At 27.7% G+C, this 15,120-nt stretch overlaps 2 protein-coding genes across 5 annotated transcripts; both read left to right on the forward strand.

Moving 5' to 3' along the window:
* The first annotated feature begins 286 nt into the window (after nucleotides 1-286).
* Nucleotides 287-8,034, forward strand: LOC108334618 (amino acid transporter AVT1A). 4 transcript variants are annotated; one of them, XM_052869226.1, is made up of 13 exons: nucleotides 289-509; nucleotides 3,736-3,974; nucleotides 5,227-5,480; nucleotides 5,583-5,797; nucleotides 6,003-6,026; nucleotides 6,121-6,301; nucleotides 6,388-6,607; nucleotides 6,702-6,837; nucleotides 6,933-6,949; nucleotides 7,054-7,202; nucleotides 7,341-7,384; nucleotides 7,652-7,714; nucleotides 7,792-8,034. In XM_052869226.1, the coding sequence occupies exons 2-13, from the start codon at nucleotides 3,784-3,786 to the stop codon at nucleotides 7,882-7,884; spliced, it is 1,587 nt and encodes a 528-aa protein (XP_052725186.1). In that variant the 5' UTR covers nucleotides 289-509; nucleotides 3,736-3,783; the 3' UTR covers nucleotides 7,885-8,034. The 4 variants fall into 4 exon arrangements, 3 of the variants coding, with proteins under 3 accessions (XP_052725186.1, XP_052725187.1, XP_052725188.1); XM_052869227.1 differs by having other exon boundaries at nucleotides 3,759-3,974; XM_052869228.1 differs by having other exon boundaries at nucleotides 3,776-3,974.
* Nucleotides 8,035-13,801: 5,767 nt separating this feature from the next.
* On the forward strand, nucleotides 13,802-14,878 carry LOC108335534 (protein LURP-one-related 4). The gene is made up of 3 exons (XM_017571570.2): nucleotides 13,802-14,218; nucleotides 14,293-14,523; nucleotides 14,597-14,878. Exons 1-3 carry the CDS (start codon nucleotides 13,898-13,900, stop codon nucleotides 14,729-14,731), a joined length of 687 nt encoding a protein of 228 aa, XP_017427059.2. The 5' UTR covers nucleotides 13,802-13,897; the 3' UTR covers nucleotides 14,732-14,878.
* Nucleotides 14,879-15,120: the final 242 nt, after the last annotated feature.

Consider the following 15,120-nt stretch of genomic DNA (forward strand, 5'->3'; position numbering starts at 1 on the left):
TGCAATAAACACCCATGTTGTTTTTGGCCCAATTCATGGTCTTTGTGTTTGTCTCTGAGGTTGGGCTTTCACAAACCCGATGTACAATCTTTTGTTTAATTCCTAATTTATAGTAATAAAAATCAATAACTTAGAGCTGAAATAACAATATTTTACACATGTCATTACCATAAAATTTAAAATAAATGAATGAATAAAAATTTAACAAATATAACAAGAAACAAACAACAGAATAGGCTGATTATGTGGCAAAACATGAGACAGGGTTAAAACGGTGTATATTGTATTTGTTTGGGGCATGAGATAAACATCTGAGCATAAGCGGCAGAACACTAAAGCGATTGGTGCAAACACATCAGTTGAATGTTTTGAGTGAGATGAAGCGAATATAGCTTTTGGCACAGAGGCAAACATATTTGCTTTATTTGAAAAAGGAAGTTGGCGATCTAACTCTGCAACTCCGTTCCGTTGTTATCACAGAAGAGTACTTTTTTTCGCCATTGCTTCAGGTTAGGATTGCCTTCATCCTTTTTTTCCTGAATATATGTTTTGTTTTCTTTCGATTTTATTTTTGGAACCCTACCATGCCTATCCAATTTTTTTTTTTGGTTTGATATTTTCAAATTTTTATATTGAAATTTTCTTCTCAACTACTACAAGTCTACAACCAATGTCCTTTATTATGATCTCTTATAAGGGGAGGTACTTAAACTTAGTGCATATAAAGAAGATTTTAATTTATAAGTTTAAAATTAAACCCAGTTTTAATTGATCAAAGAATCTGGAATTGACACCCATAATTATTTTGATAATTATGAGATAATTATTTCTTATCATGTACTCTTTTTCAAGAATGAAAAATGTATCATTCCATAACTATTTGTTAAATATATAGGGCTAACATTGTTTCCGTACTAAATTAAAATATATGTTTATTTTGTCTTTATATTTTACATAAGTCGTCTTTGTATGCTTGTGTAATACATCTTTAATATAGTGTGTTTGACAAAGAACTTTACATTACACCATAATTTTCAACTATAGTTTATAAGAAGAATGTTTTACATTACATTTATAAAATACATAGATAAATAGGCTCATAAAATACATAAATAAATAGGTATGTATTTAACAACAAAACATAATTTTTTAAAATAATTTAAGGACAAAAAATATAATTGCTAATATTTGTTAATATAATTATTACAAAGAATATTCAATCAAATATTTATATTTTTATGTTAAGTAACAATTTGAAGTAGATATGGATGAGGAAGGTTTTCATCAAATAAAATATTCGATGTAAACCTTTTTACATCAGAGATAATGAAATCAACATAATATATTTTTGTATAAATATTTAAATTGAAATTTATATACGATGAGTCATAGTATTATAGTATGACGAGAATCATGCTTTTATTGTATTATAGTATTATAATACAATAAAGAGTATTATAATTATTTACAAAAAGCTCATCACATATTTCTTGTGTCAGTTTGTTTGAATGGTGAGACGTGGATTAATTTTGCAGGAATGAGAACAGAAAAAAAGAGTTCAATTTGAGAATGTTTTCCAACATTCGTATTGTTGTGATGGTTTTGTTTGCGCTGTGTCCAGCTATTGCCACCTTTATCTCCATCCCAACAATTATTTGCTTTTTCTCATCTTGCTCATGTCATGCCACACAGTACCCACCTTTCAGACCAAGATTCACATCAATTACTAAATACAGATAAATGTTCACACCTTTTCAACACTTCCTCATCGGAACACCTAAACCACAATCTCCAACATTGGAAATTTAAATGTTGATCTAAGTCCGATAAAAATGAAAAAAATAAAATATCATATAAAAAATACATTAATTTATCATCTTAAATTAAGATTAAAAGAAAAAAATGTTTCAAAATTTGTGCTGTTCTAGAAGTTTTTACACTCCAGATTTTGAAAGAAAAGAGTAAAAATATTGTGGATAAAAGCCACTTGTGTACATACTTATCTCTCTTGTTTTCATCTGTTTCGACACTGTCATGGTTATCCATACATCAGTGTCTTCCCATCTCTTTTCCCTGCACTACTTCGCAGCCACGTGCTACTCTTATTTTTCTTATTCAGTTTTTCAGTCCCAGGTACTCCATAATTTAACCCATTTTTCAAACTTTACACAATAATGACTTTTGCCTTTTTGCATATTTTGTATAATATTATTTTACTTTCTTTTTCTCCAAAATTAGCTTCTCACACGTTAAAGTTGTCGACACGAATCTAAACTAAATAATATAGAATTAAAATATAAATTTCAATGTTTATCACGTAAGTTACAATTTTTGTAAGTAAAAAGAAATAATCATTTAAAATTTATTTTTAAAACACGAGTTTGTTTGAATTAAAATGAATGGAAAGGAAAAGAAATGAGAAAAGAAAATTGAAAATGAGTAGAAATGAATTAGAAGATTGTAAATGATTTGATTACATGATAACATAAAAAAAACAATAAAATAATTTAATATAGGAAATTATTTCCAGAAATAAAAATAGAAATAAAAATAAATTTATATTAAAAATCACTGTAAAATCTTAATAAAAAATTTATTTAAAATAAAAAATCAAAATCTTGTCACAAAATATCAAAAAGTAAATTATTTTGTTTTATTATAATATTAAAGCATGTATTAATAAATATTAATAGTTAATAAGCAAACTATATATATAATCTTAATCTATGATTTTTATATTTGGCTGTCTCACAACTTGCGGATAAGTATTAAAACACTATAAAAGAAAAATAAAAGATAAGCTTATTATTTTTTAAAAGTTTTATCGGATTTTGATACTCAGAACAAAATACTTTTGAACCATTCATTGTCTAATATTAATATTTTTGCTAACTTTTAGAAATTCGAACGTTAAGATGTCGGCCTTAGTTCATTTAATTTATTTATTTTTCCACATGCTGGTGCAATATAGTCAATTTGTTAATTGATTTCAAATTGATTTTATTATTTTAATTAAAAATTCCACAAATAGTTATATTAAAATTCAACAATTATGAAGCATGCTGTTCCGACCGGAGAGATAAGTTAACACAATTTTAAGTTATGAAACATGCATTCTCTTTTCTCTCTTCGTTATATTTTTTATATATTTCATTATCATTTAAATTATTTATTATAAATAAAATAAATTTGAAAGTAGTTATATATTAACAAATTCATTCCCAATACAGTTATATTAAAATTATGAATAAAATATTTATCTTACATATGCACTTCAGAAAATAAAATATAATTCGTGTTACATTTTAATTTTCTTTTCTGTGGGACCATTTGTTTAGACGATAGGATGTAACAGAACCTGGGAATCATCTTTTATATATATTTGTAATTTAGCAAGATCTAATATGAACATACCATCATCACAGGGACTAAAATTCTGATGGTATGATTTCATTTATTAAAATTAAATAGAAATGCCATGATATGTGTGGAGATAAAATTAGAAAGAAATTCTAATAATAGATGAATAGATCTAGATGTACCAGAGTCACTAATTTAATAAATTGATAAGGTTTTCTTATGTTGTCGATACAAGGATTTTTATATTTGTCGGGTTGTCGTTTTAATGGGCTTTCGTATATTATTCATTTTGTTGAATTGTCGTTTTGTGTTATTGATGACATTGAATAGTCCTTATATATGGCTTTATTGATTGCATCTTCTGCGGCGGAAAAGTTGTTCCTGAGTCATCGTTTCAGTTTGAGATTGTGAATAGTTGCAGCAATGGTTAGTAACGAGGGCAACGAGGAGGAGAAAGACCTTGAGTTTTTGTTTGAAGATGTTATAAACGACGTCGCACAAAATGATATTGAAACTGCCAAGTTAGAGAGTGAGAGCAGTAGCAGTGATGACGACGAAATTCATCAAACACACTCTCACTCTTTCACTTCTCTCCAATGGCCCCAAAGTTACAAGTACACTCTTCTTCTCTACTATACCTATTACTATTTCTTTAAATCCATTGCTATTATTTCTTCTTTCATGGTTTTTTTTCCCATTTTTAATCTCTCACTTCTATTATAAATTCAAGTGGAAAATCTAGTAAAAATCTCAATTTTTTTAAGATGATATTATGTTATTTTATATGATTGACTCATATCTATTTTTTTTTATGTAACATGTTTACACAACTATCAAGTATGTTTTTAGGTTTATTTATCTTGTTCTTTTATGTAACATGTTTACACAACTATCAAGTATATTTTTAATATTATATTTGTCCAAGATTTCACGTCAATTAATAATGAGATAAATTTGTATAAATATGTTTTATCTTACAAGTTATTTTTGTGAAAGTTAAATTAGTTTGTTTTATGAGATTTATTAAGTATTGGACCTATAACCTTATACATTATTAAATCTCATGAGTATTTAATTTTATGCTTTATATATATATATATATATATATATATATATATATATATATATATAAATAAATAAATAAAAGGTGTGTTAAATAATCTCAAATCGAGTTATGATAAGATAAAATTATAATTAATAAATAAATTCAAATATCTCTTTATAATCTAGCTGGGTAGAATTGCCAGAGTTAGAATTTCACCTTTTAATAACATCAATTAGTTTAAAGTATACATTTTAATTGACTTAGACTCTATGAGCTTAACTAAAAACTTGTCTAACTGAACTACTAAATAGATCATTAAAATTTGATAAATTAGTAAAAAAAAGGTGAAATGTGATTCAAATCAGATTATTAAATGAATTTTAAAATCATTTCATTTCAAATACTTAAACATACTAAAATTGTGATAGTGGTAAAAAATATTTAATATTACACGTTTGAGAACTTAAGATGCATCCCTATACATCCTTTTTATAACAGTAACAGTAACTTTATATTCATCAGAATAACAGGTATGAATGAGATTTAACTTTCTTGTGGAGAATCGTAAAACATACTTTCATTTTAAAAAAAAAATACGTAAAGATTCAGAATGCTCATTTTAAGCCGTGATCATGTCATGTTAATTTTCAATGATTCCACCATTTTAAAGTAGATTCTTAGAATAGCTTTTCTTTATGATTTTAAAAACTTGGATATAGTTGTGTTATGTAGATTATTGTAGTGCTTCTGATTCCTTTTAAGTAGGAAGTAGCTATAATCGTGATTGGTCTCTTACTAATTTCCCTGTTTTGTTATGACAGAGAGACTACAGATTCTTATACACTTGCAGCAACTCCACATTTCGAATCAATTCTACGAGTACCAAGTATTATATTGTCCAGTTTTGAAAGTCGTTCAAAGCAGAACTCGCAAATAGATGGAAAGACTCCTTTCCTCTCTAGTCCTGAAGTCACTACCCAATCACCATTGTTGAAGGAAGATGCAGCACAAGGGCATTCAGTAGGCGAATTGCCCGTTAGTCGTGGGTGCAGCTTAATTCAAACAATTTTCAATGGTATGTTATTTTATTGCAAACACTTGTTTTATTAAATTATTATTACTACCTGGTCATTTTACGAGGTAATGATGTTTTTCACCTTTGTCTGTCAAATGGCAGCAACTAATGTGATGGCTGGAGTTGGCATTCTCTCAACACCTTATACAATGAAAGAAGCTGGTTGGATTAGCATGGTGTTGATGGTTCTTTTCGCTGTCATTTGTTGCTATACAGCCACCCTTATGAGATACTGCTTTGAAAGCAGAGAAGGAATCAATAGCTACCCAGATATAGGAGAAGCTGCATTTGGAAAATATGGTCGTATTATTGTATCAGTGAGTTATCTGGTTTTGGTCATTTTTCTTGTTGATCTCATAAAGTTTAATTTATGGCCCTAAGAAAATGCTTCTTAAGATTATTCACTGTTTATCTTTATTTGTTGTATAACACAAACTGACACAGTAGTGAGATGTAACTTTTTGACTTACACAAGTGGTTATAGTGAATACTAATCGTTGTATACTTATGGAATTATTGCAGATCATCTTGTACACGGAATTATATGTAAGTGTTGCAATGATTTCTTATATTTCTTTTAATAACACTTTAATTCTGTCAGTGTGCAGTGTATTTATGACACATCTTTCTGTGAGTGTAGTCATGTTGTGTAGAATTCGTCACCTTGGAAGGAGACAACCTCACTGGACTCTTTCCAGGAACATTCTTAGATTTGGGTAGTTTGCATTTAGATTCTGTGCACTTGTTTGGAATTTTAGCTGCACTTATTTTTATCCCAACTGTTTTGCTGAAGGATCTTCGCATAATCTCTGTACTGTCAGGTACTGCAAAGTGTAAAGGACATTTCTTTTGTTTTCTATTTCACAACTCAGCATTTCCTTACCAGAACTTTTGTTGTGATATGCAGCTGGAGGAGTTTTTGCAACACTGTTGATTGTTATCTGTGTGTATTGTGTTGGGATGATGGATGGTATTGGATTCCATCACAGCACAAAATTTGTCAAGTGGAGTGGCATTCCATTAGCTATTGGTATCCACGGGTTTTGCTTTGCAGGCCATTCAGTTTTTCCAAATATTTACCAATCTATGGCTGACAAAACACAATTTACCAAAGCATTAATTGTATGGTATGGTATCCCTCTATTTTGTCTGTAACAGCAAAACGTATCAGATATCTTATTTCTGAATGTCTAATTCCTAAACTCATTTCTTCACACACAGTTTTGCATTGTCTGTTGCAATATATGGAGGTGTTGCTATCATGGGATTCCTTGAATTTGGCAACGACACTTTGTCTCAAATAACATTAAATTTGCCACGAAATGCATTTGCTTCCCAGGTTGCAATGTGGACAACAGTAAGTACGAGATTTTCTGGTCTCTTAGCATTATTTCATTACTTTCACCGAAGTGAACATTTTTTGTAATGTTGTGTTCCTCACTCTTTTTTCAGGTAATTAACCCATTCACCAAATATCCTTTTTGCCTCGAACTAGTGTGTTATGAACGTGAAAATTCAAAATTGCTTAATCAAATTCAGGAATAATTGTAGTTTGATTTTCCCTAACTATACACAAATATGCATTATTGATGACCCCATTAGCAAGAAGTCTGGAGGAGCTGGTACCAGATAGATACTCAAGTAGTAATCGGTGTTTCGTTCTTATCAGAGTTGCACTTGTTGTATCAACAGTTTGTGCCGCTTTTCTGATTCCCTTTTTCGGTGAGTCTTAAACTTTGTCTGTGTAATATTAGTTTTAATGTGACTGCTCAACTGGTCAAGGACAGTGAAGAAAGTAATATAGCTTTGTGTCCATATGATCCTAAGTGACTATTTAACACCATTTTATTACAATTTCAGGGTATGTAATGGCTTTAATTGGCTCTCTCTTCAGTATACTTGTGGTAAGCAAACACTTCAATGTACTCACAAACACTTTCACAACAACACATTCAAACATATATGATGAATAAATCACGAAAGGTCCATTTTCGTTATGGAAAATAGGAAGTGTTTGATATAATTGAGAAACTGAGACCTATGTTTAACTATAATGTTTGTTGGCATCAACTTGACATGAGCTTGTTCCGTCTATAGTCCACTGTTCTTTCCTTTATTATTATTGTAAGGAATTTCACTGCAAACTGATTTTGGGAGTGCAAAATTTACAGTCAGTGATATTTCCGAGTTTATGTTTTATGAGAATTGTGGGGAAAAAAGCATCGAATACACAGGTATGATATTGCTGTTCTTGCATTTAATTTTTAATTATTTTTTCACATTTCTTATACCTTTACTCTGACACTGTCAGGTTGCGCTGAGCGTGGTAATTACTGCATTTGGAGTCATTTTTGGAGTTCTGGGAACATATTCATCTGTGGTGAGTATTGTGAACAGTTACTGAGACATCTACTCTTCTTCACTTCAATTTTTGTGTCCAAGTATTTCTTTTTATTTCATTTTTCTTCGGCATACATAATGTAAGAGAATCCATGCTGTGCAACTGTCAATTTTTTTAATATTAAAATTAAAATTAATAATTTAGATAGAAAAAGTTGTTCAATGTAGGGAAAATAATTCTACGATTAATTAAAAAATTAATTTTTATACGTATATATTATTTCGAAAAGCAAAATTCTACTGCTTTTAAATTAAAAAATATATAAAATATTATTCTATCAATTTTCTAAAAGAAATATTTTATTTCAAAAAACTTTTTTGCTTTTTATTTATTTTACTATTGCAACTACGATCGAATTTATTTTATTCGTTCAAATTTAACATCACGCCTCTTTTACAAGAACCAGCTCAATTCTTATAGAAGTTTGGTAAAACATAAAGTGCAATAACTATATCAATAATAATAGATCACCATTTTAGTCAAACTAATGAAGAGTCTAAATAGTACAAATGGTTCTTATTCAATTTTTTTTTTCCAATTACTGTTTCGTTCAATTTGTTATTGTTGCGATTAAAATTAACTATTAAACAAATAGTTATCAATATTTTAATAATTTGTTAACATTTTAAGATTTGAGATTCTTTTAACTCTAATATAAAAGTACTGTGACATATGTGAAGTGAATATCAATTCTGATAAATTATATGTTACTTATTGTATTTTATTATTATCTAACTTAAATATATTATTATTATTATTATTATTATTATTATAAATGTAATTAATATATATTAAATTTCTGTGGTTAATATATATATATATATATATAATAAATCTATGTTATACGAGGTTTAAAATTATGTTTTTGATTTGTAAATTATATTTCACATCAAGCAAGTTGAAATTTTTCTAGAGTTCTTTAAATTTCATGACCACTTCTTTAAAAAAACACTAAACTTTATTAAAACTACTTAATTTAAGAAAACTAAAAACCAAATCTTAAAATTTTTATAGAAATCAAAATCTCCTTTATAAAACTATATATTTAAGAAAAAGAATATTATTTGTCGTCAGAAAAAAATTTAAGAAAGAAATGGGATATATATTTTACCTGCAATCGTTTTCCTAATTCTAAAGACACATAAAATTGAAACGGCGTTCTAAAAAATGACGGATTACGTGCCTCAGCTCAGCTGCATTTAAATCATTTCCGTATAATTTTCAATGTCGGCGGCTCAACTTGACTGTTTAGAGACGCACTTTTTCTATTAGATAGTTCCATTATTTATGAATTTGACTTAATTAAATATATGGTAAATTTAAGTATTCTTAATTAAATTTTTATTTATAAAAAATTATTGTATATTTAAAATATTTTTATTTTACTTAAATATGCTAATATTTTATTTTGTTATCAATCTAACTTGTCGATCAATTTTTTTCATTTTAATTTTTTAAAATTTATTAATTTATTTAATCTCTTTTTATAAGTAACTTGGAGATGAATGAAAAAGAAAAGAATGAGTTCATTAATGAACTGGAAAACTAAAACAATGTTTATAAGAAAATAAAAAAGATGTTTCAAATATTTAATAGTGTAAATTTTTTAATGGATACTTAATTAAATGCTAAAATTTATGAGATATTTAAAATTTAATTAAATATAAAAAACAAATAATGATCTATTGAATTTATGTGGTAAAAATAAATAAACGACAAAAAAAAAGACAAATGATAAATTCGATGAACTTTGTAATAATAGTAAAAATGGAAGATAAAGCTACATACGCAAATCTAGAAAGAAGACGTATGATAACTTGGATGAACTTTGTGAGAAAATATTTGAAGATAGTGTTATATATACAAGTTGAGTGAATCAATCGTCATCTGTATTTTAATTTCAATACCATTATAACATATAAATAAGGTTATTGACTTGGGTGGGTAACTTTTATCATGATTATTTTAAAACTCGTGTATTATAGAGTTTAAAAGAAAAATATATATAAATATTTAAGTATGCATTGAAATTCTTATGTTAAATATAAAAAAGAAAGTTAAATAATATAAAAAAAATACACAAACATCAATTTAATATATTTTTATTAAAATGATATCTTAATTCTCTATTCGCCTACGTTGAATAAGTATATAAAAATAAAGTTTATAAAATACTCAAAGGTAAGTACATTAACAAAACCTTTACCTTTGTAAAATTTGTAATGTGTATTTATTGTGTGTATCCATCTCCCAAAACCTGTCATTGCCACGTAATATTTTAGTTTTAAATCAATAAAAATGGTTGGTTTGAGATAATTTTAATTATTATTGTTTCTAAACATATTTGTTTTGTATTGATCAGATCAAATAAACTGTTATAGTTTCGTACTCGCTTGCATATGCATGTTTATTGTATTTTAATTTCGTATGTGCTTCCCGCACATATTATACATGTGCTTATATTTTATGTAATGCGTAAATGGGTTTCACTCACACCAATAAACCACAAATATTAATAATAATTTACATCTTAACGTGTCACACCAATACGACAATAAAAATTAATTAATTTTTTTATAACTTAAAAAATCATTTTTTTTATTTTATAACTTTAACCTATTTTACATTTTTTTTCTTTTAAAATGGTGATTTAAAATTTGGTTACTATAATGAATAAAGTTTTAACAAAATAAAAACTAATCACAAATAGTATATGATTAGTTTTCATATTCGTCACTATAGATAAAATTATTACCAAAAGATAGATTCCTATAGTTTCCTATCAACAATGGCTATAAATTAACGTAAGCCGACCATACATTGAATATGATCATGGAAGAAGTGTTGAATGACTCAAATGATTAATTGCTTTTTGTAGCTATATAACCTAACACTAAGTTTTTTTTTTTCAAACAAAAGGGACATAGGACAATGATTAATTAAGGTGTAGAAGATAGGATATAGAATATATAAAACTAATGTTTCTTCCAACAAAAAAGAAGATTAATATTATCATTTGTGGGCATGACATCTACACTATATAGCCACCCCCTAGCAACATGTTTCTGGATAACTACATAAATTTGTCTTAACTCCTATCACATCAACATACATGTTAAGACTCAATTAGATAGAAAAAAGCTATATAAAATAAAATAATGGTAAGAAATATGTTTTTTTAATTGATGATTAGAGTCACGGAAATATTAAAAAGACAAATATTGTAGATCATGAATAAATTAAATATATCAAAATTATAAACATCGCCAATTATATTCTTATCACCGAAATCAACTAGTAAATAAGATGTTTTTAAATGCCTATTTATAAATTATGTCGGGTGAGAAGATATCTGAAAAAGTATGCATTCCAATGTTTTTAGTTATAATATGCTTGGACGGAAATAAAAAGAAATAAAAAAATGAATAATTATATGATTTTATTTACGTGATTGAAGTGAATTTTTTTTAAAGAATCTATTTAAAATGGACAAAAACCAAAGGGTCAACGCCGTGAAAAATTTAAGATTCCGTGTGATGCAAGACTTTATTTAATATTAGTTACGTAAAAAAAGATAAAATTTTAAAAGCAACTCATTTAAATAAATAGTTATTACAATTTCATTATTTAAAACCTGAAAAATTTGACACCATTTGCACGAGATTGGCGGTGTGCGGTGTTGCTGAAAGTAAAAATTGGAGCAATTGGAGATGGTATGTGATGTGATTTGTGGTAGAAAATCAAAATATATGTAAAATAGAGTAAGATATTATTATTTTAAAAGAAATACTTGATTAGTGATTATAGTATGTCTTAAATATAGTAGTGATGATGTGATAGATGTAACGTCCCGGCAACTCACAGGGACCATCGACTGCCCCCGAATTACTCCAGGCCAAGCACGCTTAACCATGGAGTTCTTATGAGTCAGGCTATCGAAAAGCAAATGCATTTTGGTGATATGAGTAGTCAAATCAATTCCTTTAAGCTATCCTTCAACTGTATAGTCCCATACCTACACAGTCTCCAGATCCCTCTCATTCCGGTGTATGTTCGATTCGTCCATGTACCCCTTCCACCCGAAGCTGCCAGGAGCCGCTCCTTGTCTGTGCCCCTGCACCATGCTTCTTGCACCGGCGTCACTCCCCGCCCTCGTCTCCGTGCCCGGGTGTCACAATAGACACCTAGAAGACATCCACTTAAAATGATAATATATATATATATATATATATATATATATATATATATATATATATATATATATATATATATATATATATATATATATATTATTATTATTATTAAGGTAGGTTATTAATAGAATATTCTTTAGGACGTTAAACTATTATTTTTTAAAAATATAAATCAAACCAAATCTTTCTTTAATAGTCTTTTAAACCAATGGCTTTCATTTATTTTTATTTATTAAATGTATTTCTAATTGATATTTGAGTGAAAATATATTAAATAATATAAACACATCAAACACCAATCTAAAATATTATTTTACATATGATTTTATATTATGATGATTATATTTATTTCACTTTAAATATTTTAAAATTTAATAACTCAATTCGATTTTTGAGACAAAAATTAATTTTAATTTTTAAAAAAAATATAGAAACTAAAAATATATTTAACAATAATAAAAATTAACATTTAAAACAAGAACAGATTTGAAGATGAGTTTTACCATAAATGATCTGCTACTTTTGATAATAGTTGTCCATGTTGTTAAATATTGTTACAAATTAAAAACAGAAACTGATAATACATATAATAAATATTGTAAAATTCTTATTGTATCTCATATATACAATGAGAATTGCTATTAAAATTTTCTTCACATATTGAGATATGACATTAATTCAAAATTATAACTCAAGCGTCTTTTTCAATAATGCATATACTAATGAACAATATAAAGTCATTATTGAAAATTTATTGTAATTATTGTTAAAAGTCTTATTTACATAAATGCATACTATAGACTCACGCTAAAATTTTATAAATAAATTAGACTACAAATTTTATAACATCGTTAATCAAAAATATTTAATTTTTTTACAATTCAAAAATCTAACAAACTTGTCTATTTTAAATATCAATAAATAATATTTTTCTATTATTATCATTATAATTATTAAATCAATTTTTAGTAATTTATTAAAAGGGCACATAATTTTTTACTTTTTTTTTGTAAATTATTTACCTTTTATAAAATTGAAGAATGTTGATTCCCATAAAAATTCAAATTTATAAATCCATGTCATATTTTTTAATGAATTAGCATATGAAAGTCAACTTAAATCTGAAAACTATATTTGTTTATAGAAATATATCTACATCATATAAACATGTAAGATTGAGCTGTGTATAATGTCCAACATATCTATTTCCAACCGAGTGTCGCGTTTTCAGTACCAATAATGGTAATTTTCATAATTTATATATCTAGTTTATTTTTACACAATAAAGTTTCACTATATTGAACTATTAATGTATTTCACATTAAATATATAATCCAATATATTTAATGTGAAATAAAATTTAAGCTGATTATAAAGTTAAATAATTTAAAAGAATACTTTTATTAAGGATGCAATCCAAGTCAACTAATCCGTAAATGCATCAATATCAGTAAGTGTAACTGAATTCTTACAGAGACGGTTCCAATGGCGAATTTATTTCAAATAACATGGTTTGAGTAAGTCTTGAATTTTTCAAAACAATTGAAGAAAAATATTCAACCAGTTTCCACGTTTAATTGTTATCCACGAACTGTTGTATTATAATAATATAGTAAAAAGTGATTAATTAATTAATTAATTACGTTAGGCTGTTTTCAACGGAATACTTTTCTTTATTTTTTTCAACTGTCACTCATTAAATGATGACATGTACACTTTCTGCTATATTTAGAATTATATTATTGAGAAAAGTGAAAAGTACTTATTATTTTTTGTGTGGGAGTACAGTGAAAAGGTGGTTTGAGTTTTTGACCTAGCTGATAATGAATTGGAATATAATAGTGGTTCAAGCCTTCAACTTCAAATCAACCACTCCTTCTTCTTGCATTCTCTTTCCTTCTGATTCGGCTCAAATGGCGAAGGTTTACCCTGATCAGGAGGAACCCACTTTCTCTTCCTGCCCCTCCCACGGACCACACACATATACCCTCTGGATGAAATCACTCGTTTTCAACTCTAACGGTTGCACCGTCTACGATTCCAACGGTCTCATCGTTTATCGCGTTGATAACTACGACACAAAGGGTAGAAGAGACGTTAACCTTTTGGATCTCCGAGGAAGAGTCCTCTGCACCATACACAAGGTATGTGATAATGTTATGTTGTGTGGATAAATTGTCGGTTTGGGTTAAACTTGTTTTGATTTGAAACTTGGCAGAGACTGTTCGGTTTTGGACGTTGGGATGTTTCCAGAAGTAGCTATGACAGTAGTAACAGTGAAAACCAGGAAAAGCCTTGGTTTCATGTTAAAAGATGCCATGAGATGATGACAGGAAAATTGACGTGCCAGATTAGTACGGTGGAGTGTCAGAAGTACTGCATAGAGAAAATCGGTGCCAAAACAGCGTTTCGGATTGTCAACACAGATGATGGAGACATAGTTGCCCATGTAAGATTTGTTGTCGTTGTTCTTTTTTGTTTTGGTTTATCTTTGATGTTGAGAATTTGAGAATGATGTGCAGGCGAAGCAAAAGCACTCGACCTCGGGAGTGATACTGGGCAGTGATGTTCTAACGTTGGATGTTGAAGGTGGAATTGATCATTCTCTAGTAATGGCTTTTGTCACAGTGTTTGGATTAATCTGCGGCAGAATGTGAATTGTATATATTCGTGCTCTCGTGTATCTCAAATCAACCCATCTTATGTAATCGTGCTCTCCTCCTTGCTTTTTCTTCAATAACAATTTTGTAGACTGTATTTCACTTTATTTATATATAATTGTACATACGTATATATATATTGGCATAGGCATATGATTGTGATGAATAATTTCACGATATGTACAAATTTTATATATGATTATTCAATTATAAATTATTATGTAATAAACTTGTGTATTATATGTACCAAAAATATTTTAGGTATAATTTATTTTAGATGTAAAATACCAAAAAAAAAAAACTAATATTATAGACATCCTAGTTAAAAATGACACCACAAAGTAGGTGCGAATTTGAGTATACTTGTAATGAAAGTAGAGTACCAA

This window comes from Vigna angularis, chromosome 10 (genome assembly GCF_016808095.1).
Source record: "Vigna angularis cultivar LongXiaoDou No.4 chromosome 10, ASM1680809v1, whole genome shotgun sequence".
In the NCBI taxonomy this organism is placed as follows: Eukaryota; Viridiplantae; Streptophyta; class Magnoliopsida; order Fabales; family Fabaceae; genus Vigna; species Vigna angularis.

What these genes read in the sequence shown, in the direction of transcription:
- LOC108334618 (XM_052869226.1), top strand. Translation starts at nt 3,784, where the DNA reads ATGGTTAGTAACGAGGGCAACGAGGAGGAGAAAGACCTTGAGTTTTTG. An exon ending in CAATGGCCCCAAAGTTACAA is followed by an intron (nt 3,975 to 5,226) that starts GTACACTCTTCT and finishes TTGTTATGACAG; the next exon opens with AGAGACTACAGATTCTTATA. An exon ending in ATGGTCGTATTATTGTATCA is followed by an intron (nt 5,798 to 6,002) that starts GTGAGTTATCTG and finishes GAATTATTGCAG; the next exon opens with ATCATCTTGTACACGGAATT.
- LOC108335534 (XM_017571570.2), top strand. Translation starts at nt 13,898, where the DNA reads ATGAATTGGAATATAATAGTGGTTCAAGCCTTCAACTTCAAATCAACC. An exon ending in TCCTCTGCACCATACACAAG is followed by an intron (nt 14,219 to 14,292) that starts GTATGTGATAAT and finishes GAAACTTGGCAG; the next exon opens with AGACTGTTCGGTTTTGGACG. An exon ending in ATGGAGACATAGTTGCCCAT is followed by an intron (nt 14,524 to 14,596) that starts GTAAGATTTGTT and finishes AATGATGTGCAG; the next exon opens with GCGAAGCAAAAGCACTCGAC.